Genomic DNA, 23,427 nt, shown 5'->3' with positions numbered 1-23,427 from the left:
TGAATCTATTTAGATTTTTCACGATTTTTATGGTAACACGTGCCCGGATAAAGAAATTTATTGAATGATTTGTAATGGAAGCATCTTTACAACTTCGATAATTAAGAAATGAACAATGTGAAAGCGGTCATTTGACCGGTCGTGGTACGAGTAATGTTAATGTACATTTATCGAGATTCTAAGGACGCATCCATGAGGAAATATTCAACATATTTATCTCTGTCAATACATACTAATTGAATAGATAGAAGCATTCTTGTTACTTTTACAAAGCAATGTAAAATAGTCACTTTCCGTGCACCGTAAACCCAGTTTGACGAGATTTTTATCTTGCTTGGAACGTAGCAAAACTCGTGACAGTTGTAATAAATAGACAGCAGATCTTTATGCAAAATAGAAATGTTCTGCCTGAATTTCAACAAACTGGAGTGAAATAATTTATTTTCCTTCTGAATATGTTTAATAGGTTGAAAATAATAGTATTTTTAAATTCTTCTAATATTTTCAGTGTTTCAAATTCCACCTACTCATTTTTGTAATAATAAATCAATCGATGAAAACTTACATTGAACTATCACTTCTCTAAAAACAATTGTCTAAAAAGGGTATCAAAGTTACTTGGTCCATTGTTCGTGTACAGAGTGATCCAACGATGATTATTAATTTGAAAGATTTCTTACTATATAGTTCCAATGGCAACATAGTTTATACAAAATGGAGCAAATTAACCAGCGTGTCAAGACTATAAAGTTCATATCACGTGAATTATAGCAATCTTCGTAGATTGGTTACTTTCGTTTGTGAGTGCAACTCGCAAAAAGGTTTCGAATACACGGAGATATGGTATACAAAGGAAGTTACGACTTTCTAAAATCTGCAGCCAACTTTTCGGCCACCCTATAGAAGGACCTGATGAAAATCTTGCCTGGAACGACGTTCCTCAGGTATCGGTTCCCCGATTGGGCCCGAACGGCATAGGCAAGGTTTTGGTTCGCTTTCGTAGCAGGTAGTTTCACTAGGAGAGATTTCGCCAGCAAAATTCCATGCAACTACAAAAATTCAAAGTTCAACGCGATACAACTTTAGAATCAATATTATTTTTATTTCCAAGCAACAGTAAACAATTTTCATATCAAATCAAATTCTGTGAGGTCTGCGATATAACCAGACTGTTATTTCCATCGCAAAACATTCCAAAGCTAGAGAATGATCAATTAATCTCTTTAGCCTCGATTCACCGATATCCGATCAGAAGAAATCGTTTGATATTTCGAATACTATACCGAGAATCGCAAATCGTAAAACAAACTATGTACATCCGCAGTAAAAAAAAAATCGATTACTCTATTATCGAAGAAAGTCGGCGCGCGCGAGCGTGTCTCATTAATTCGGATACAGGTGTGACTCGACTATATTTATTATAATATTTACGAGTGCTCGAGTGCAATATGTCGGCGGGGTCGTTAATGACTCGGCGGCCGTCCCGTCCGCCATTATCGGAACGCGAAATTTCGCGTAATCGTCCGAACGAAGGGATAATTATTTTAAAATCGTCCGGGGGCCCCGTCGCGCGGCGCGATTCAATTTAATAACAGATTGGAAGGAGTTGCGCGGCTCGTCGGCGGCGACGGCGCGGCGGCGGCGGCGTTCGTTATGAAGCGATCAAATTCGCGTGTAATAAAGAGGAAGGCGAACACGGGTTTCCCAGGGCGCGCGTTAGCGATGTTCATCGTGTCCCGTAGTAATAATTTAATACTCGGCCGGTGAAACGCAGCTACAAACTCCGCCGCAAGATCTACCGCGCAAATCTCGTTTTTGCTCGAGTACAAAAAAAAAGGAGAATGGAAAAGAGAGAGAGAGAGAGAGGGAGAAATGGTAGACAAGAAGACAGACAGTCGGACAGGCAGAGAGAAGAAAAATGTAAAGCGGATCGCGACGAGAACGGATTCCCGGTCTCGCTGAAACGTATAAGCACTGCATAGTATGTACCAGCTCTCGCTTGTACACGCAGCGCGGACGTAGAAGAGACGAACGAGCTAAGAGCCCGATTGTCGGAGGTGTGCGCCGCCGATGGGATAAAGTGAGAAGGAGCGATTGCGCGCGGCGGTGGGGGTAACTCGGGAAACGAGCGCGCTCGAGCGGCGCCGTGAGCGCGACGAGGCCCGAACGATCGAGCGAGGGGAGACCACGTGGTGTCGCGTCGAGCAGTGTGGGGGGGGGGAGAGCGTAACTGGCGTGGACGCGAGGGAGGGGAGGGAACCGCTTCCCCTCGGCTCTGCGGTTGATTAGTTGATACCCGTCCGTTGCCGAGGGTAGATCGTTCGAGTTGCGTCCTCTCCCATGTGTATGTGTCTCTACGCAGTGGATTCGTATCGTGTACGCCTCTAACCGTGCTTCTGAACACCGTCGAGCGTTCTTATTATACCCGGTGAACCGTGCCTCGTTTTCTTCTACCTGTGTTCTCTATCTCGCTCGCCTTTTTTGTGTAAACGAGCCCACGAAACGGCGGCGAGTGTGTTGGGCGACTCTCGAGAGGAAGGAAAGTGACCAGTGTGCAAAAGTGGTGTGTGCCGCGTCGACTATACTCGGGTTTCTTGTGATTTCCTTCTCTTTTTTACTCTTTTTATCTTCTCGTTTTCTATCTTTCTGTCTTTCGTTCTCTTTCTCGCTCATCGAAACCTGCTCTCTACAACAGTTTCGTTGTGGTTATTGCTTTTTCCTTGCCCCGTTTTCGATTGTTCTTTCCTCGAGACCAGTGAATAATAGTGCGTACAGGCTATGACCTGGGATACCGTTGGATATACCTGAGGATAACGGAGGACATATCCATTACTCCTGACAGGACTTCGTCGTGACGGGAGGGAGCCAACATAACCTCTTCGAAGGACTCTGACGATAAGATGTACCCCAGTGCCGGTATAAACGCGGCGGCAGCTGTGGCTGTGGCAGCTGCGGCACGGCACCCGGTAAGTGGTTTTATTTCGTTTTCTCTTGCTCGATCGTCCTTCTCACCCTGCCTCTCCCAGCGTATGTACTTCTTTTCCCTTTTTTCTTCTCTCTACGCCTTTCTCTCCGCCACAGCCATGTAAATAATGCTCGAGACTGTTTCAACTTCCAATACGAATTTGTTGCTCGAACCAATTCGAACATGTTCCTCCTCGTCTGATCGGGTTGATAGCCGTGTATGCTCGTGACTCGACGCGGGTTCGAATGAGTCAATATATTCACACGTTCGTACTGTAATTACATTGCTTTTCAATAACTGTGTTGTACCAAAAGGAAGCTTGAAAATCTTCTTCCACACATCAGTTTCCAACGAAATGTTTTTGGTGACGTTGTGTGGTTAGTTGCTGGTTTATGAGTGCAGTTTCTGTTCAGAAATCTTCAGCCATGGGTCATAGACTTGCAAAAGTTATGGAATTGCCGGTAGATACTGTGGCCATTTCTCAATTTAAAACGAGATTTTTCGACATTGCACAGTCGAAAAGCCGGAAAAAACTATTTTAGCGTTATTTGTGGGCTCAAAGTCGTAATATATTAGGTCGGTGAGTTCGTCTTAACGTCAGCTATAACATTATGAAATCAGAAATGCGTTTTGACATTTAGGAAATCAAAATAATTTTTATTTCTTGTGGAAAATAATTTCTAGAAGTTTGTAGATGTTTAAATACCGTTCAATTTTTTGAATCAACGCAATGTAAGAATTTATGCAATTTCCTTCATTACACTTGAAAACCGCTAATAAATGAACGCTGTGTCAAAGACTGTTTACGAACACAAAGCATGCTACGGTATAATCTCTTGATTGTTGATGAAGTAGAGTATTTTAGGTTGTCGAAATAAAGAAAAACAATACTAAATTATTTTTCAGACCTTCAATTACGTCGGACAGCAAACATTTTACACGCAAAATTTTGAAATCAACTTTCTTCCGAGTTTTCGGGCCAAATACCCCACTGTGCATCGTTCCAGGCGTAGATCATGCTTCGAGTTTCTTGTTATCAAGAGTTCACATAAGCACGCAGCACTCATAATTAACGAAAGCACCAGAAATATCAAACAAGTCGATTAAAAGTTACCGTGGTATCAGTAGCCAGCGCATAAAAACATTAGAAGAATTTAAACATGTTGCTATATTATTTTCGATCTAATAAACATATTAAGAAAGAAAATAATTTGCTATTTTACTTCAGTTCGTTGCAATTTACGTGGACAACTTTTATTTTGTAGATTCGCTGTCTAGCTATCAGCGAAACACATTCTCAACGAAAAATATTAAAAATATTGTTGTGCTTTTTTCATTAACCGTACCGAGCACAAAATGCGAATGCTAAATGTGTATACATTGTTTTATAAAAATGACAACACAGAATTTATCTAAATTTCTTGAAATTTTTATAACATGTGCTTGAATGAAGAAATTCATTTACATAATAATTTCTAGAAATGTATAAAACCGGTCGTGCTACGGTTAGTGTTAATGTAAAACGCGAGGAAATTATAGTCCGAGAATGTACAAAATATTTTGTGCAGTACAATTTGAGGTTAGAGCGGCTTCGACTTCAGGCGGTCGGAGCCTCTCGATTGATTGGATAAGTTTTTGCGTTAGAACAGGTTCTCGAATGTTTTGATGTTCGAATTTGTACATCGCTGCTCTCCGATGATCTGCGTGCACGCTTGACAGGAATGACTGGCACGGCTCCCCGATGGAAATAAAAATATCGAAAATGATCGGCGGTATTGAGACATTTCCTGGCGAGAGAGTTTTTAGTTTCCCACAGTTTAATCGCGGTCGGCCGTATAATTCGATTCGACACGGCCGATACGAGCGAGTATATACGGCGCTATTGCAACACTTTGGAGTTTCTAAACCGGCGAATTAGATTCAAACTCTCACCTAAAATAACGATTTCGGCTTTTCGCAAAAATTTCGGTCTGTTTAGTGTACGCAATTCTAGATGTGTTGGATTTAGTACGAGCTGCGATATTCTTCTGCGGTTTTTAGCAATGGGTGTAATAGATTGAGGCTCGATGAGCAAAGTAATTTGCGCGTCTATTGTAAGAAGACTTTTGACGGACACAGAAACAAATGATAGTATGTGCAATACAAGCATTGCAGAATTAGAATTATTTCAGTATTTAATTTCAATATTTTTGAGCGATAGTGATACACAAATTGAAATCACATATTACAAATTACAAATGTATGATAATATTATCTCTGTCCCAGTTGAGAGACTTTTTAGCTTTGCTAGATTGATTCTGTGTCCTCGAAGGAGCACCCTAACAGATACAAAGGAACGTTGCAACTTGTTGTATGCGAATTATTGCGAATAGCCGCAGTCAAACAAAAAATAAAACGAAAATGCGGCGAATTTGAAGTTCCATTTCTTCTTTGAATTATTGCTGAGACAAGAAACATTAAATCACCCATAAATAACGCAGTTTCTCCGAGTTAATACTCTGAGAACGACGCAAAAAGTAAGATACTTCATTTCGTGTTTCAAATTGTGAAAATAGAAATATTTTATTTTGGAAATTGTCTGTCTTATTTAAAATAATAATTACTTCAAGTGGAATAAAATATTAAATAGTATTTGAAATATTTATTTATAATATTAAATAGTATTTGTGAAATATTCAATCAGGATTATTTTGTTCGTTGTGCAGAAGAAACGTTAAATTTCATCTTTGTGGTACATAAATTTCCGGCGAGTTGCATTCTTCAACTGACTAAATTCATTCTACGAATTCAAACGAATCTTTTTGCAAAAAAAAAAGAAGTTTTCCGAAAGTTCAAAATCAGAGTACAATATACATGTCGGCTAAGTGGACCCACTAACTGTACAATAATCAGAAACTTCCGTTTCGAAAGGGTTTAATCGGCACGCAAGGAAGAATGCCGTTTCCAGTGAATCACGCGCGAGACAACACCGTTCATTTTTATTTTCGATCGAACCGCTTATCAAGCACGTTTCTACTTATCGGGAAATTATACCCGTCGCTATGAGGCGGTTTAACGTGCCCGGCTGCCCTCGCCGCATCTCGTTGTCAATAGCCGGCCATTACCAGTCTAAAGTAACCGTGAAAATATTCAGATCGGTTCGCAAGATATGATTAACGTTCATCGTCCGCGGCGTTTCTCCGACATTGTCGAACGTACGCGCGCGCGAACGTGTGTGTCGCTCGTGCACAATATACAAACTCGACGAAATAAAATTCAACCTTCGCGCTACCAATTTAAACCGGGTACGGTCCCGTAAGAAACAAGGTTGCAAAAATTGCACCTGGCAACCCGTCGTCGACCGATTCCTTTTTATTTCTCTTTTTTTTTCCACGTTTCCCGGACTCTGTCGCTATATTCTTTTTTCCCCGATTCTCTCGATTTTCCTCGCAGTTCACCGCCTCGGGTATCGAATACGCATCCGCGCGGTGCCCTCGTGCTCGAAAATCCTTTCAATTGTGAGCGTACTTTCGATAAGTATCGCGTTCGTTGCAGTATACCGATCCCGGGCTCCTCTATCCATGCTAATTCGAGTTACCGATATCGACCGACCGGCCAGCCGGCTGTAGAGCCTCCCGTCGGATAGATTCGTAGTCCATGGTCTCTCCCTCTTCTCTCTCTCTCTCTTCCTCTTTCTCTCTTTTTGTGTGCGCCCCTCTCTCTGTGTATGTGTGTGTGTTTTTTTATCATTGGCGTCACTCGAACGGAATAGAAAGGCAGACCTGGAAAGTACTGTCGGAGTTTTTTTTTTGCGACGAGCTCCACCGTTCGAACGGCAACGACGCGACGGCGAGTCGCGCGTACCCGCTGCCAGACGGACTCTCTTTCAGATCGTTAGTCGAACGAATCCCGGATCCCGTATTTATTTTCTCTCGATAGTTTACCCACGTTCCGCACCCACTCCGCGCCCCCCTCGTCCTCCTCCACGTTTTTCGACCCTCCGGATCCCAAACTCTCTCCCTTCTCTCTTCTTCTGCCGGAACACACGCGGCCCGAAACTTCATCACGCGCTAGCTAGGCCGTTCGCTCTGATCGCCCGGCTGGAATATTCAATTTAATTGGACGCGCCGGCTCGTGGGTCTTATTTAGACCCATATTTCGTGTACCAACGCGCTCTACGATTCACTCAGTTGATTTATAACGATAATGGTAATAATAACGGCTTCGTTGCGTCGTTTAACCCTCATCCGGCCGGTCATTTGTACAGGGTGTTCAATGGATGACCGTGCAACCGTGGAGTGGGCGATTATACTTGAAAAAATGATACAGCGGTGCCCCTGTGTATTCTCATTAATATGTAGCCGGACGCTCTGAAAAGAATGATAACTTTTTTAATATTTGTCTATACCAGTTTGATTACTTCCGAGAGCCTAATTCCTTTACGAGAACCCAGTTTTTAACCCTCGTCTGTCCCTCATATTACGAACTGAATCTGTCCCTTGGTGTCAAATTGACACAGTGATAAAAAAATCGATAAAGTAACAAGGTAAACGGTTACTTTGCGATGGGTTTTTATTCAAATCGATGAGTTAACATTTACATCTCCGATTTCTGGGTTATATGTCTCGCATTAAAAATAAAATATGTGAAAAAACTTTTTAATCGGAAGCAAGTGTGAATAGCGTTTCACCTTCAGTAGCGTGACGGATCAGACTAATTCACTGCCCAGCAATTGTGTACACGCCTAAAGAAGTTTTCACGTGAAAAACTTGATTTTTTTGGAAGTTCAAGACCAGAATGCATACCTGGCCAACAATTCGATAAGAACTGTTCGTAACAATAAATATATCTCGTTGGCAACGATACGATGGGGTTTGTCTATATTCGTTGGACGGTCGGATGGTAAACAAGTGTTAACGAGAGGCCGCAAACACGGTATAAAAATTTACATCGCCGGATCTGTTTTATACCTGGCGTTTGGCGGGTGCGCAGAGGAACGTTTGCGGTAGTCAGCGGCGAAGAAAAGGAGCGGAGGAACGAACGGAGGGCAAAAGCGTTCATAAACGGGGGGGTCGCCGACGGAGAATAATATTTGGCTGGTGAGCAAATTTTCATTCGGCCGTAAACAGGCCGCTAGCTGACGCGGAAAAGCTCGCCGAGACGACGAAAATAAATCTGTGTACCCGTGACCGCCGCGCCACTGCCGCCGGCCAATACCCACGATTACATTACGTCTGTACGTGGCCGTTGTGTATAGATGACACGTGGTATCGACGATTACCGACCCAACGGACGCAAGGAAAAGGAACGACCCAACCGGTCTCTGGGTAGGAGGAGTAAATCCCGGATAAGGAGGGACCGTCCCTCTGCCGCTCGGAATTACCTGGAACTGCTGGAACGCTTCCAATACTGTATTGAAAGTGGAACAGATTTCCTCACTTTGAAAGCCCGGTTTGCCTGATCCGTTTTTATTCGATCCTGTCACACGATCGTTCCTTTATTTCATCCCCATCCCCCATTTCCGTTCGATGCTAAGCTAGCCTTAATGATTTCGAAAAATCATCAACCACTTGACAGACACTACCGGCCGTAAGTTTGTCCTTGGGATTTAACGATACCGTAGCGTCTCAGGTATAAGGGTTTAGGCGTAAGGGGCTGTTTTTCCCAAGGATGGAAGGGCCCAGGCGGCGGCATAAAGTCAACACCGTCGTCGGTTTGGTAGAAGCAGCTAGCGTTTGCAGGACGCAATCTTGTACAGTTTTCACTATTTACAGAAAAATAAAATACAGGACACAACGTGAAAACACTGTGTCGTTATTTAAAGTGTAGTTCATTAAAATAACGTACATACTCACATAAAGACAGTTCCAACAGTTCGCAATCACTTGCTGATCTTTGTTAAAAATCGAATATGGCGATAGATTTTGAAATGATCCATCGTTACTATATAGGAACTATTTTAACACGAAAACTACACATTTTTTCTGACCTAGAATATTTCTATTCTATATAATAGGTGCTCATTCCGTGTAATACGTTCTGTATAATAGTCATCGCGAGGCCAAAGGAGCTCAAATGGACATCAATTTCTTAAGTATGGATTTGTTTATTCACTTCAGTTCATTCAAACCCGCATTAACGGGGTTACTTGGGTTACAGATTCTTTGTCGAACTCCGGTTACACGGGTTATTCTACGGTTCCGGGTACCGAGCCCCCGGTTAGGGTTCAAAATCCCCCGATATTTATGACATAATAAAATGAAAGAGTTATTTCTTGAATTATGAAGAAAATAAACCTCTTCCAACAAGTGATGGCCGAGCAGGTTAACTATCCATCCTCAGTTTTGAAAGGCAACAGGACGATTCAGAATAGCGCGCGACTTGCATTCTTCAGAATTTTTTGTGGGCAATCGAAGTAAGTACTCTCCGTGCCTCTCGCAAGAGTCAATGGTTAGGCCGTGACATCACACGCTTCAGCCAATAATTCGGCTAGAACCGAAAGTGCCAGTGGAATGACCCAATCGGATGGCTTGCCGCCGCATTCCTTTCGAATTCCTGCCAGGAGACTTCTTCTGAGGCACGGAAACTACACAAAGTTTCTTCCAACGACTTAATTGTACTTGCAGCAATGTTCATCAATTTTTCTGCTATAAAATGATAAGAGAAAATGTTAAGAAATGAGGTTACCAGATCACTGACTTACAGTAATAGATAAGGGTGGAGAAAGAAACGCGTGGTTCTCAACGTTGCGAGTTTCTGCAAAAAAATTCCGAAAAAGTTCCCCAGCGTTTTGAAGTCTGTTTCTTATATCCAGAGCACACCTGGTGATGTTTTTGCAACGAAAGGGAACGATCGCACACGTGGGTCGCCGTTATCGTATCACGGGGAAACCGTTTAAGCGTGTGCGAGATCGTCGAGTCGACGGAAGTTAACGCTTTCGGTTTTATCGCGGTAATGCGCGCCACCGTGGGGTTTCCGTAATCGATAGGGCTAATATAAAAATTCGCATGGACGTTACGTGACCATCCCCATCGGTCGTTGCTTCTACGCATCCTCGCTTTCCACGGTCTAATCCGTTAATCCTTATTAAGGGGGGTAGACGACTCGTTTTTCTAGGATTGCAAGGGTGCGGGCTGCGCCTCCTCATTTCTCGATCAGTCAAAAGAGCTAGATAAATGATCAATCTAGTCCCCAATCGCCTTCGAAAGTCCTATTTTACCACGTTTTTATTAGCTCGCTTTCTTGTTTGTTTGTCTGTTCGGTGGCAAATTTTGCAATTGATTTTAAATTAACTTCCTGATGAGCTAGAGACTTGTTTACGTTTACGAAGCGTCATTTGCATTATTTCAAGCATGAAACTGTGCATGTAGCTTTATTTTGATAAAGCTGCGACAGCTACATGCTGCCGAATAATGTCCCTATCAATCAGTTCCTATTAAATTGTTAAGCAGGTATGTAATCATTTATTTATTTCGGCTTCGCAGCCCAGAAATGGAATCGGTTTTACATTCCACTGTAATAACTATCGTTGGCCCGCTATTCGCGATTCTTAACGATAGTTTATCCTCCAGCTCCGGAGCCACTCCTGTCCTTGGCTCTTTGGTTGTATTGTACATACCTGGGATTGCTGTTCTCTGTCTCTTTCGCAGAATAATGTGCATTATTTGGAAGCATAAAGCTGCGCATAGCTATTTTCATAAAGCTCTGCGACAGCTACATGCTGCCGAATAACGCACATTACGACTCGTAAACGTAAAAATAGGAAATTTTTGGGGGCTTTTGACTACCCTCGATAGGTTGCAAACTCATTACGCCGACACTGTTTCCATCGACGATTTGACCGACAGAAACTTTCGTCGACACTATGTTTTCATCTACACGGTCAAATCGTCGAGAAATGTCTTCATCGATAATGAAAGCTGTGTCGGTGAAATGATTTGTCGACCAACCGAGGGTAACCTATCAAAAGCATCTCTGCATTATGGAGAAATGAGAAGGCGCATATCCCGCACCCTTGTAATCCTGGAAACGAGAGTCTACCCCCTTAACGCGATCGGGTCGTAAAATTCGAGGCAGGCTCGATTCTCCCCCTCTCTGCAGGCGAGGCTGCAATTTATAGAGGGGACAATTGATTGTTGACAAGTGCCTGCAGGGCAAACACAGGTGCACGGGTCAGGTAATGGGCGAGAGGAAGACAGGGGATGGAAAAAAAGCTGTTACCTGAGTCTCGTGATCGTCACCGACATCGATCATGTTTACCTTCAATTGTCGTTCTCGATTGTTTGTCCGACTCGTTAGCGGAATTTCCTCGCGCTCTTTTATCAATCGTTCGCAGTTTCGAATAGTGTTTTAGTTAGCAACGTTTATCGCTCGCGCGATCGAATAGAAGCCGATACGATAGGAGGACTTTGATTCTCGAGTAGTTAAGAAATGCCTGGTTTATCAGGCGGCCAAGGCAAAAGACGGTGGAGGATTTCTGGTGAAATCGCGCACCGTTCTTGTTGCACGGGTTTATCTTTTCTCCCGTTATTCGAGCGCGCGATATGTTTACACGCAGATATCGGCGTTCTTGTGTTAATCCTCCTTGAAATTTTTATTCCAGTATGTATCGCTGCCGTGCTACTTTCGGGATTTCCGTTCGATCGAGAACCGCCGATAAGGGACGCTACGATAAAAAAGCTTTTTCGGCACCCTGATTACGGGCTACAAATTTCCGGTTATTTGTGTGCCGCCGGATTTTCGGAAACTCTCGGACAGTGTCGGAACCTCGCATGAATGACTCGCACTTCCTCGCCAAATTCGTACCTTTCGGACGTAATTGGAATTCACTTAGATACTCGCAGTGAGAGCCCAAGAAGTGTTTGCACAATAAATTTCTGTGATAATTTCGTTAAAAACATATAATAGTATGTATACCTTCCGTTTATTTTTGTCTTAAATTATTTTTGCATGAACACGCTTCTTCGTCGAAAATGTTACAAATTGAAACGTAGCGTACCTGTCTCTATTAATGTGCTTTCGTATTTAAATAAGCAGTCAACATTAACTCGAAAGGAAAAATAGAGAAACTATTTATTTGTTAAATTGAATCACGACAGTCATGTGTGTTACAAAGGAAAGTGTAAACTCATTATAAACTACACTAATTATAAACGAAATTGTAAACTACATTTTCAACTTACATTTTTATGAACTCTGTGATACATACTTTCGATCTACATAAAAATGATCATCGATTGAATACAATTGATGTTCCCTTCCGGGGTTAAAATAGTTGCTCTATTTTGGAGAGTATGCGGGGACTTTTTCTCTACGATTCGAATCGGGATCCGTTGCGGCGAGCAAAAATTCCGGTGTAAAATTAAAATATCGACGCGGCCGGATTGGGAGCGGGGCTAGGGGGAGGGGGCCGAGCGAATTGAAATCGCGACGGCGATCAAACAAAGCCTTATCCTTAATTACAAAATCGCGATACGTGCAAAGAGTGTGGCGACAACGATTGTTCGTCATATAATTGTCGTCTGGCGCGGAGATGAAGGTAAGAGGAAAAGAGGAGGAGGAGTGGATGGAGTGGTGTTATAGCTTGGGGACTGATGGTGCCGGAGGGGTGTTCGTGGGGGTTGCTGGGATATATTCAGCAGGATCAGGGCGAAATTGAAATCGAGACGAGAGGAGAGGACGACGATTGGGGTGGGTGGGGACGCGTCGGGCTGGGGTTGGCGTCGAATGAAGGGGTTCGAAGTACGATTGCACGAAATTCGTGGTCCGCACGCTTGCGAGAGCTTCCGCAGAGACCGCAATATGCATTGGTAATTACACGGGATGAATTACACCGCGGAATGAGCGAAGCGTGTTACGTGTAATTGACGCGCATTATAAATCTCGCGACGTGCAAATAGCTGCTACGCGACCGCTCCACTCTCCCGCGGACCGTTCTGCCGAATCGATGTCCGAGCCTGACTATCCTTTTTCGGAAAAGCCTCCCTTTATTTTTGCTCCATCAAAATTACCTTTTCACGGCTGGTTTTAGTTCGCTGATATACCGCGGCGCGAATGACGGAGCAGTTCAATCCTTGCGACGCGCAGCGATCGAAAGGAGCTTCTTCGATCAAACCTATTAAGTGTGTATAATTGTGATCGTTAGACTGCGGATCTTCATGCATTTATGGCTTATGAAAATATGCGAAAAATGCTAGAATATAAAATTTGATAGAACTTAGTCAGATTTTTATTTTGTTTCGGATCTACAAAGGCTGTTCCTATTAAAAACACGATTTTATTTCATGCCGATTTCTTCAAATTTGTCTATAATACTTGAAAATTGCATAAACATCCGCAGTCTAGTAATCATCCGTATTGTCAATGTAGAAAATAATTCCGTTAACGATTAAGACAAGCGCAACGAGAAAAGTCAACTTGGATCTTTATGGAAAATAAAAATAGCATACACCAATTGCAAATAGTAATAAGAAGAGTTGATATTGAAATTGAAGTTGAAATGGAAAAATTGACGTTGAAATTAAAAAATTGAAGTTGAAATAGAAGAGTTGAAATTGAAAAATTGACGTTGGAATTTCCGCGGATCATGAACAGAGTTCGATCGCGACTCGATCCTTGAAGCGTAGTTAGGCTTCTTCTCGTGGCCGGATTCAAAGAAGAGTTACACCTTTCTTCTCGCTCGCATCGTGACTCAGTTAAGCGGTTCGCTGCTTGACCGAGTTGACACAGGCGGTGTTATTGGCACTCTGGAGGGCCGCCAGGGTTGTTTACGTACAAGCTGTACAAATATTATTTCCGGGCAAACTGGCTCGCCGATCATTACGAAACTCCAGGCGGAAAGTTTTAACAGGGACCCCACCCCGGCGACCTCTCACTCCTCGCCACCCACTTCCGCTCGGCCCTCCAGACGATACTTTAAACTTCCCAGCGAACCGATTGTTATACAGTATCGACAGTGTTTCCGCGACTACTCCGGATGGCTTCGTGCCGCGACGAATTAACCTTACACGCTCGCGAAAACTCTGCCTTGTTCGATCGATTCGACGTTTAAATATTTGAACCCATCCTAATCGAGTACCATTCTTAATAAACTTGTTACGACCGTGCCATAAATCGCCCATAGTATAGACCAGTGGTAAGCTGCAACTAATACACAGTGATGTCCTTAAATATTTTTAACAAGTCCACTGCTTTAAATTTTACGTGTTCATTTTTGTCATAAATGCATCAAATCCGCAGTTCACTAATGAGTTTGTCGACCACTGGTATAGACGAAATGAAATTTTCAGTTCCATCCTGACATAATCGCTCAACACATCATGGAAATCTACTATCCGATCAATTCTCAGAATCTAAAATTGAGGTGGCTAAAAGGGACAGACAAACGTACAAGGAATAAACAAATGGGTCAGGTAATTGGCTGTAATACGAAACTAGTAACCCAGAAAAGATTGGATGACTACGATAGAAGCAGAAGTCGGACAGCGCGGAGGACACGAGCGCGTGCAAATAAATCGAAGTTATTTGCATTCGAATTTCCTTGGTGGCGGTTGCGCGCGTATGCGCCAATATTTACAGACCGCGGAGTACAGATTTGGAATTAAAGAAGAAAAAAAAAAGAAGAAAAGAGCCGGCCGAGATCTCGTAAAGCAAACCGATAACTCCTGCGTCTGTGTGCTATAGCGTTCGATTCCAGCGGCCGGTCTCGAATCAATTTCGAGGCGAGTCATGAAAAGAGCCACTCGAGATATTGCCCGGAACGCGTCAACGACGAGCACACGCGCGCGCGCGTCGCGTTATTTATAAGAACAACGAGTCCGTGTCGTGATATCGCGCGATAAGCGTGCAATCGGCTCGGACGACTTATCGACGAGCACTCGTCGCTGCAGTCGGGCATTCGGACATTCTGTCCGTGTCCCAACGAAATGCACCTCGGACGCATCGTAGCTCGCGTTCGATGCATCCTCTTACGGTTTTTTCTCAGCGGAATCGCAACAGAGCATCTGTATCTCGGTTATAATCGCTTCCGTCGATGATGTGGCGTGCGTCAATAAAGGCATTCAAGAAGACGATGACTCACTCGATACGATATTCGAGCAAGTAGGCTGCGCGATTTCAGTTCTTCCTTTCATCGTGAACACATTTTGACGTACGCGACGCGACGTTTCACGTATGCGATCATGAGAATTCTATCAGCAGAGTTGGGACTCGTATCCCCACTCTATCTTCCCCTTCTACCACTCTGTTGCTTGCGCCCGGCTCGGTCACGTGACGTTTGATTGGGCGGGTTGCACGTGCATGCGCGATCAAATGCAGGAACGTATGTGCGTCCTACAGTTCTAAGCAACGGCCAGAATGCTTCAAAACATCGTTAAACCATGCGTCACTATGTACCTTGGCCTTCGTGGATAATACCGAACAACTGTAATCAGGGTCGGCCATCTGGGGGGTGCGGCGGATGCTATTATAATATGTATGTCGAAAAGTTAGTAGTTCACGAGATATTTCAATTTAAATATAACTCTAAAACACCATTACTGTCGTACTAAGACGTTACACAAGTAAGCAAACGCTAACATCAATTTCAATATCAATGTCAATTTTTCAATTTCAACTTCAATTTCAATATCAACTCTTCAACTTCATTTTCAACTTCAACTTTTCAATTTCAACTTCAATTTCAACTCTTCCATTTCAACTTCAACTTCAACTCTTCCATTTCAACTTCAATTTCAACTCTTCCATTTCAACTTCAACTTCAACTCTTCCATTTCAACTTCAATCGTCGTAGCAGTGAAGGACATCGCTTCGAAGCGATTCCATCTTGTTAGGGAGTTACAAATATAATTCGTAATGAAGTGCTCTCACAGATATGTAGAAATCGCTGATTTCACGGTCCATTTAACCCGCAATAGTCAACGCAGCGTTTTGATCGAGTATCACGCCGCTCAACGAATTTTTCCACAAAGATGGATCGTTATTGCATCATGCTCTCGACGGCCGGGCGATAACTTCGCTGGAACGATTCCTTAGGTGAATCACGGGTCAAAGGTGAATCGGTTTAATCACACCGAAACAAAGTGTAGCGGCTAACCATGGCGAAGATATATGGCAATAAACTAATGACTGACCCGAGATTGCGCGCCACGACGTAATTTGCTCGGACTCGAGCCACGTTATTCCCCGACCTAGCCTCGTTAGAAAGCTCGTTCCGCCGATCGTATAGGATGCGCGCATACTTTTCTGCGATATCCTATGATCGTAGACCAGATTACGCTCCCTTCTGGCGAATAATCGCACGGATCACCGCAGACAAATTGTTGTAAAATTTCAAAATGGAATTAAGGGGCCCCCGAGTCTCGTGTAAACGCTGCGAAATATATCGCTATCAATCTTTTTCATATCCTACCAACATTTTTCAGCGTTCTGGTACATATCTCCCGAAGTAATAATTAGACTGCGGATCTTTATGCATTTATAGGAGCATCGAGCAGATGAAATTCGAAATTGTTGGAGAATTTTTAAAATTGAACATGTCGATATATGATTTCTCCTCTATTAAAATCATTAACCCCTTGCCGTATATGAAGATTTGAACAAAGTCTAACAAATATGAATGTTGTGCCTTCGTTTTTAGATGAAATAAAATTTGATTCGTTTGTGATCGATGTTTAAGCATTGAAATAAATTGTAGCCAGACAAAAGATACAAATTTTCTTTTCTCTTCGACATTTTTTGGCATGAAGACGTTCTACATCACTGTAACTGTAAAGAAAATGGTACGGCCAAAATGGTTTGGTCGGAATTGTGAACAACAATAGTAAAAATTGATTTTTACAACTTTTTTAGCTGGCCCAATAAGGAAAATTTAAAAAATGTGTAATGTCAACTGATATAAATTTATATGTATACGCTCTGAAAATTTCATTGAAATTGGTTAATTGGTTTACGAATTATAAACGATCAAAAATGGTAAAACTTGCCACTTTATGGTACACTAGAAATTACCACTTTTGATCGTTTATAATTCGCAAACCAATTAACTAATTTCAATGAAATTTTCGGAGCGTGTATAATTTATACCAGTTGACCAAAAGCATCTTTTGAATTTTCATTATGTATTGGGCTAGCTAAAAAAGTTGTGAAAATCAATTTTTACTATTGTTTTTCACAATTCCGTCCAAATGCATTTACACATCATTTACTAAACTAATTCTTGCAGTCTTACAGAGAAATTGAAGTCGTTTGGTCCATCCATAAGAAAGTTGTTCCGATTTAAAGTGTGTGGAATCAGTTATGCTCCTTACTGTACGTACTCGGAACGGTTGTGTAATCGCAATTTACATTGGTTTATCGCGTAGCTTCGTTCTTTGAGCTTTTCGATCACTGCGAGGCTCCGTTTGCTTTCGTCGTGAAATATTTGTAACAATTTCATTGAGTACACGCCGCGAACATCGTGATAAGATATAGAACTGCTGTTATCGGCACCGTTCGACGGATGATCGTGGCCAACCAATTTCATCAGGTTCGTCGACCAACCAACCTCGCCCAGAAACGACTTCCGCAAATATTGACAAAGTGGGTCGCAAACAATACGACACTTTTTTTGCCTGTCTCGAGTAGAGAGAAGGCAGGAGGCGTCGAGAGCATAATATCGTCAGTTTCGTTTGTAGACCAGCGGTGCTCTATGAGCCGTGGAAGAGGAGACCACGGTTCTATGAACAATGAAACGATCTTAAGGACTCCGAGGCTTGCGAGAGAAGCTTTGTCCGACATGTTCCGCGAAGGACTCCGTGGCGACAATGGTGTTCTTGATTTCCATCACCAGCCGCCCTTTACAAATTAGTCGGTATTATCACGGCCACAATACTCTCGCTTCTCGGTTTTCTGGTTCTCGCCGAAGAGGATTCGTAGTGCCTAATAGATGCCACACGAGAGAAAAAGAACTTGGATAGCTTGGGCGTGTGAAGGACGAATTTTTCGGGTGCTGAGGTCCCAAGATTTTTGCATAACTATAGAAAACTCGTTACGGGGAATCGCATTATATTTTGAATGAGCGAACCAAACGGACTGACAAAGGCGTTAAGGAGGTAGACTCGTTTCCGAGGAACTGTGCTTTGAAGTAAATTTCAAATGAAACACTTAAAACAGTAGGGAATTGTTGGCAACAGTTTCCTGATATTCCAAATAGGTATGCAAGTAACACATTCAATTTTACTTTGAATTTGATGATTTCGTCTTTAGAACACTGTATCTTATCACAGAATCATCTGAAATGAATAATACATATTTTGGATTTGGGAGTTTCAAAGGGTCGTCAGTTTATAAGAAGAAATTGTTTCCATACATTAAGCTTGTAAAATTGACTTTTGGCCACAAAAAGCGGGCTCCAGACCCACTGTGCACTGAATGCTATATCTGAACGTTCATCTCCAGTGGGGAAGACCTTCGTTAGCAGACGACGTGATTCACCATTCACCATTCGTGGCTCTCCGACCCGGTTGTACAATTAGGGAAGAAGGTATGGAAGAAGTTTTAAGCAGGTTGGGTAGGTGAGAACAACAGGGATCTCTCCGTCGTGTATAGCCTCGGCGAATTTCCTATGCCGGCCAGTGTGGATTATTGCGAGGGGACGGAATCGACTACGAAATTGAAGGGCTCCAGGCAATTTGGGACGGACCGCCCTAAAACTGCCGTCAATTTCCGTGTTAATGGCCGAATTTAGGAAATGGTACTTGGACCCTCGTCACCATTAAACCGTCTTCGTATGAGTATCGTGCTCGTGAAACGCCGGAAAGTAACCGACTCCATTTTGTAAGGATCCCCTCTCCCTCTCTCTGTCGGTTGCCCTAACAGGTATCGATTGTTTCTATCGCAGGGAAAGTTCTGATTGTAAATTAAAATCGTGCCTAGCATAAACAGAGCAGAAAACGGAGAAGTTGCCAGCATCGAGTCCTCCTTCTCTCGACCGTAAACGTGCCTAAGGTTTTAACGGAACTCTAAAATCGTGGCTGACTCGCAGCTGCCACTATTGATTTCTGTAGGTGCTCGCACGTTGTCCTAATCACGCTAGAATAAGACTGAGTGCTAGATTGTATTTGGAAACTTTTGTATTCAGTTCATGGTGTTCTTTCGTGGTACATTATCCCTTTTATACATAGTCTTTTGTAGTTTGAGTTTAATGATAGGGAATATGGTTCCCGAACGTTGTAAACGTTAAAACTCGGAAGTATCGCGAAGGTCTCTACCCGTAATTATCAAAATTGTATCCTCACCACTGGAGGGGAATTTCCTTGAAACGAGTCAAGCGGTAGACACGTTCAAGAACCAAACCAGCAAAGGATCGAGTATCGACGAGACACACACTAATGCAAGCGAAGCAAAAGATTACAACTTTTCTAATTTTTGATATCTTTTCGTGGAACTTTTACCACCGCATTCGTCTCGTTTTTCTAATTAAGGATGACACCGAACACGATATTGTTACGATCATAATTACTGGTGTGATAAGCGGTAAACTCTCGGGCGTGAAGAAGTGCGGCGAATGGAAAAGAAACAAAAGCAAAGAGTCGAAACGTCGAACTTTATTCTTCAATCGTTATTCTTCTCTACGTTCCGCACATTAGGTGTCAATGAGGTGGACTCGTTTCCAGCATTGCGAGGGTGCGGGATGCGCCTCCAATTTCTCGGTAATGCAAAGATGGGGTTTTTCAGTAGTCAAAAGCGCTAGATAAAAGATCAGTTTAGGCCGCAAGCGCCCTCAAAAGTCCTACTTTGACCGTGTACTGTCCAGAGAAAGAGTGTGAACTAGCTGGACGGGAACGGGGAAGAAGCCCGATCATTCAGATTGCCTTTGCGTACCTCTAGCCCCGTCCCGTCCCGCTAGTTTGCACTCTTTCTGTGGACAGTAGCTGTCGTAGCTTAATGAAAGTAGCTGTATGCTTCCGAATAATGCAAATTACGACCGCAGTCTAGGTTGATCATTTATCTTTTATCGACAAAAGAGAAAGCGCAGCCCGCACCCTTGCGATCCTGGAAACGAGACTACCCCTTAATTCCTTTGTCAGTCCCGTTAGGTTCGCCGATTCAAAATAACACGATTCGCCGTAACGAGTTTTCTATAGTTATGCAAAAATGTTGGGGCCTCTGCAACAGAAAAATGCTGCGGTGGTTCGGCAGTGTAATTTGCATAATCCGAAAGCATTCCGACTAATGCAAATTACGGCTTGCAAACGTAAAAATAGGACTTTTGAGTAATGAAAAACCCCATCTTTGCATTATCAAGAAAATGAAAAGGCGCATATCCAGCACCGTTGCAATCCTGGAACGAGACTGGCCCTTAAGAAAATGGATAAATGTCTGCGTTCCACATAGAGAACCTGGAGTTTCACGGTGGATGGAACTCATTTTCACGCTTTCCCCTCGAAGACCTTTACCGTTGGCGAACGTGTCGGGCGTTGCGGAGGAAGAAACGAATTCGTCGTGGTCTCGATGACACGCACGCGATGTTCACGCGGTTCGCAACACGTGTAGCGTTCACACGCGCGGAACGCAGCGCATGCGATGATGCCGCGGCAGCAGAGCGCGCGGAAACGCAGGCACGCACGCACACATGGACGCACTCAAGCATGCACGCGTTCCGGCCGGTGTGTACATTGTTCGCAATAATGAGGAGTTTGCACAGACTGGGATCCCGACGTTCTTCAAACAAGGAGAGCAAGGACAAACAGTCCTATATGGACGGATGGACAAACACACTCAGCCACGAATCACACACCGCGCACCACCACCCACGCCGACATGCGTGTACACTATACACACCGTACACCATACACACCGACTAAGCCTGCGGAGCCGTTCGCGACGGGTACACGCGCGCACTCGCTCACGGAACCAAGCCTCTTCACCGCTCCCACCACGGAAACTATCGACCATCACCCTCGCTCAACAAGCACCATAAGCGATATGGTGGCTAATATTTGCCGGGCTAAGCACACAAATACAATACAGTTCTGTTTACACACCGCCAGTGGCGCTCAGTCGGTTTTGATCGACGCCGAGATACCACCGGCCCGTTTGCAATTACTTCTCTCTCTCGCTCTCTCTCTCTCGTTCTCGTTCTCGTTCTCCTTATCCTCCCTACTCTCCCCATCGTCTTGCACTATGACAGAGAGCAACGTTCCATCGCGCGCCGATTCGAAACGGAAACCGTGCATGTCACCCACGATCGATCCAGTCTTTCGCTCGAACCACCTTCCGCTTTACTCCGTTTGCCATCGCGGTACCGAAAGGGACTTGTGCGAGATGCTAGACAGAAATATTGTAACGTCTTGATGCATGTGACGGGGATCTGCTCGATATTTGGGACAAGTTTATCCCCACTAACATCGGTTCTATCGCAGTAGTTCGGTCGTTCAGAAGTTTAATGCGATACGGGATTAGATCAGTGAGGCAATAATTATTCGGGGAACTAATTTGTTTTTAATTGTTTCTTCGGGAAACATGTATCGATATGTTCGTTACAGTTTTCTGATTCAAACGAGACCAAACAGGATGTCATTCGACACGCATTTACTCGTGTGATAAGATTTCTTTGATTTTAATGATTTCTTCAGGAAACATACCAAACACGATGTAATTCGACACGCATTTACTTGTGTGACAAAACTTCTTTGTTTTTGATGATTTCTTCAGGGAACATGCACCGATATGTGCGTCACATTTTCCTGATTCAAACGAGACCAAACACGATGCAATTCGACAAGAATTTACTTGTGTGACCAAACGTAAAAACGAGAAGTGAAAACTTCTTTGTTTCTAATGATTTCTTCAGAAAATATGCACCGATATGTGCGTCACATTTTTTTTATTCAAACGAGATCAAACACGATGCAATTCGACAAGTATTTACTTGTGTGACCAAACGTAAAAACATTTTTCTTGACAAGGAGAATGCATTCTCGCTGAATTGTACAAATTTATTCTGGGGACAATATATATTTATTTTTGCATATTTTAATCTTACACCCGCAGTAATAGGTACATTTACCCTAGTGCAACCACAAGCCTGGATGCATTCGATGGCTTGAAGTCTCTACTTTCACAAAGCAATGTTCATTTCCCTCTAAGATATTTTTACATGATGTGGAGAATCACTTATCGGTATCACAAATCTCAAGTTTTCTCGCGAAATTCTATATGAACTGTTCGTTATCGGTGCTAACCTTGATCAGCGCGTCATTGGTTGGTATTAAATTTACCGAGTCATCGAAAATATATATCGCCGCGATAGCGGCCACTACAAAAAATCATGACCGGGAAACACTTTATCGGAGCATCGATATTGCGATAATGCTTGTTCTACAAATACCGAAAATCGATCTTGATCGCCTATCGCTTATCTCGAGTACGTCCTTTCCTCGGCCATGTCGATAAGGAGAACTCGGTTTTCGACTGGACGTTCGAAGCTTCGCGGCCACTCCGAATTCCTATCGATACGATTTCCCGTTGTAACTTCATCGATAACAACGCGAACTGAAGGACAATTAATAATTGTATCGGACTCGACGCTAATGAAATCTTAGATATCGGAAATCTTGTACGTGGATTTCAATCGTCTGCAGCTGAAGTGTAACATTCGAGTGACAAGGTTCGATCGTATTGTTACGAGAATCCTACGACAAGTTTTGTGTCGGATAAATGAACCGTCGAAATTAATCGTGCATCGATGTTATAAGCGAGATCTCGTACTTGTGCATGTCGTCGGTTCGGATAATCGAGATTCTGCTATACATATCGTGAATTGAACAAGTAAACACGTGTCGAATTACGTCGTGTTTGGTCTCGTTTGAATCAGAAAACATGTACATACATGTTTCGAACATGTTTGACATGAAGAAACAATTAGTATCAGAAGGAATAAATGTGTCCCATCAAGTAAAAGTTGTACATATAAATTTGTAAAACCAGTCCGATCATAACTGAAAATACACGGTTTGATGTAAGTACAACCCAGTTTAAAAAATCGGACATGTACGTGGTCTAGTTATCAGACTTCATGCAGTATCGAGATCAACAATAATATCAACATCCGAAGTGACCGGTTATCAATGGGTACTTCACACTCTTTAATCCCTAATATCTTGAAAGTGAAAACATGTGGCTTATGTTATTTTTATAACCACAACCACAGACAGACGTTAACGACTAAGGAGTTAACATCTAAAACATTGCGTTGGCCGAAGAATCTTTACGTCTATCTCGATGCTTGCATCTTTAAGAGTCTGAAACATCTTCAAGTACGTAGTAACGAAAAAACTATAATATAGAAGACGTTTATCGTGTTCGACATTTGAGTGGAGTTTGTCGTAATTACTCTTTGACTTTCTTGTCTGGTCTTCTTATCCATTCTGTTATTCTCTCTGAATTGCTTTGTGTATATTTGCCTGACGTCCATCTCATTCATGGGACTGTCGGACAGACTT

The 23,427-nt window shown here is 43.0% G+C and overlaps 1 protein-coding gene across 1 annotated transcript in view; it reads left to right on the top strand.

Annotated features, from left to right (window-relative positions):
- Nucleotides 1–2,280: 2,280 nt before the first annotated feature.
- Nucleotides 2,281–23,427, top strand: part of LOC143213186 (protein groucho) — an 82,511-nt gene continuing 61,364 nt past the window's right edge. Inside the window, exon 1 of the mRNA XM_076432820.1 lies at nucleotides 2,281–2,966. Within this exon, the coding sequence (XP_076288935.1) occupies nucleotides 2,901–2,966 (66 nt within the window). The 5' untranslated portion in view covers nucleotides 2,281–2,900. The remainder of the gene's footprint in view (nucleotides 2,967–23,427) is intronic.

The sequence above is a fragment of the Lasioglossum baleicum genome, chromosome 10, assembly GCF_051020765.1.
Source record: "Lasioglossum baleicum chromosome 10, iyLasBale1, whole genome shotgun sequence".
Taxonomy (NCBI): Eukaryota; Metazoa; Arthropoda; class Insecta; order Hymenoptera; family Halictidae; genus Lasioglossum; species Lasioglossum baleicum.
The sequence above is the reverse complement of the archived record's forward strand: the minus strand, read 5'-3'. Positions and strand labels throughout refer to the sequence as shown.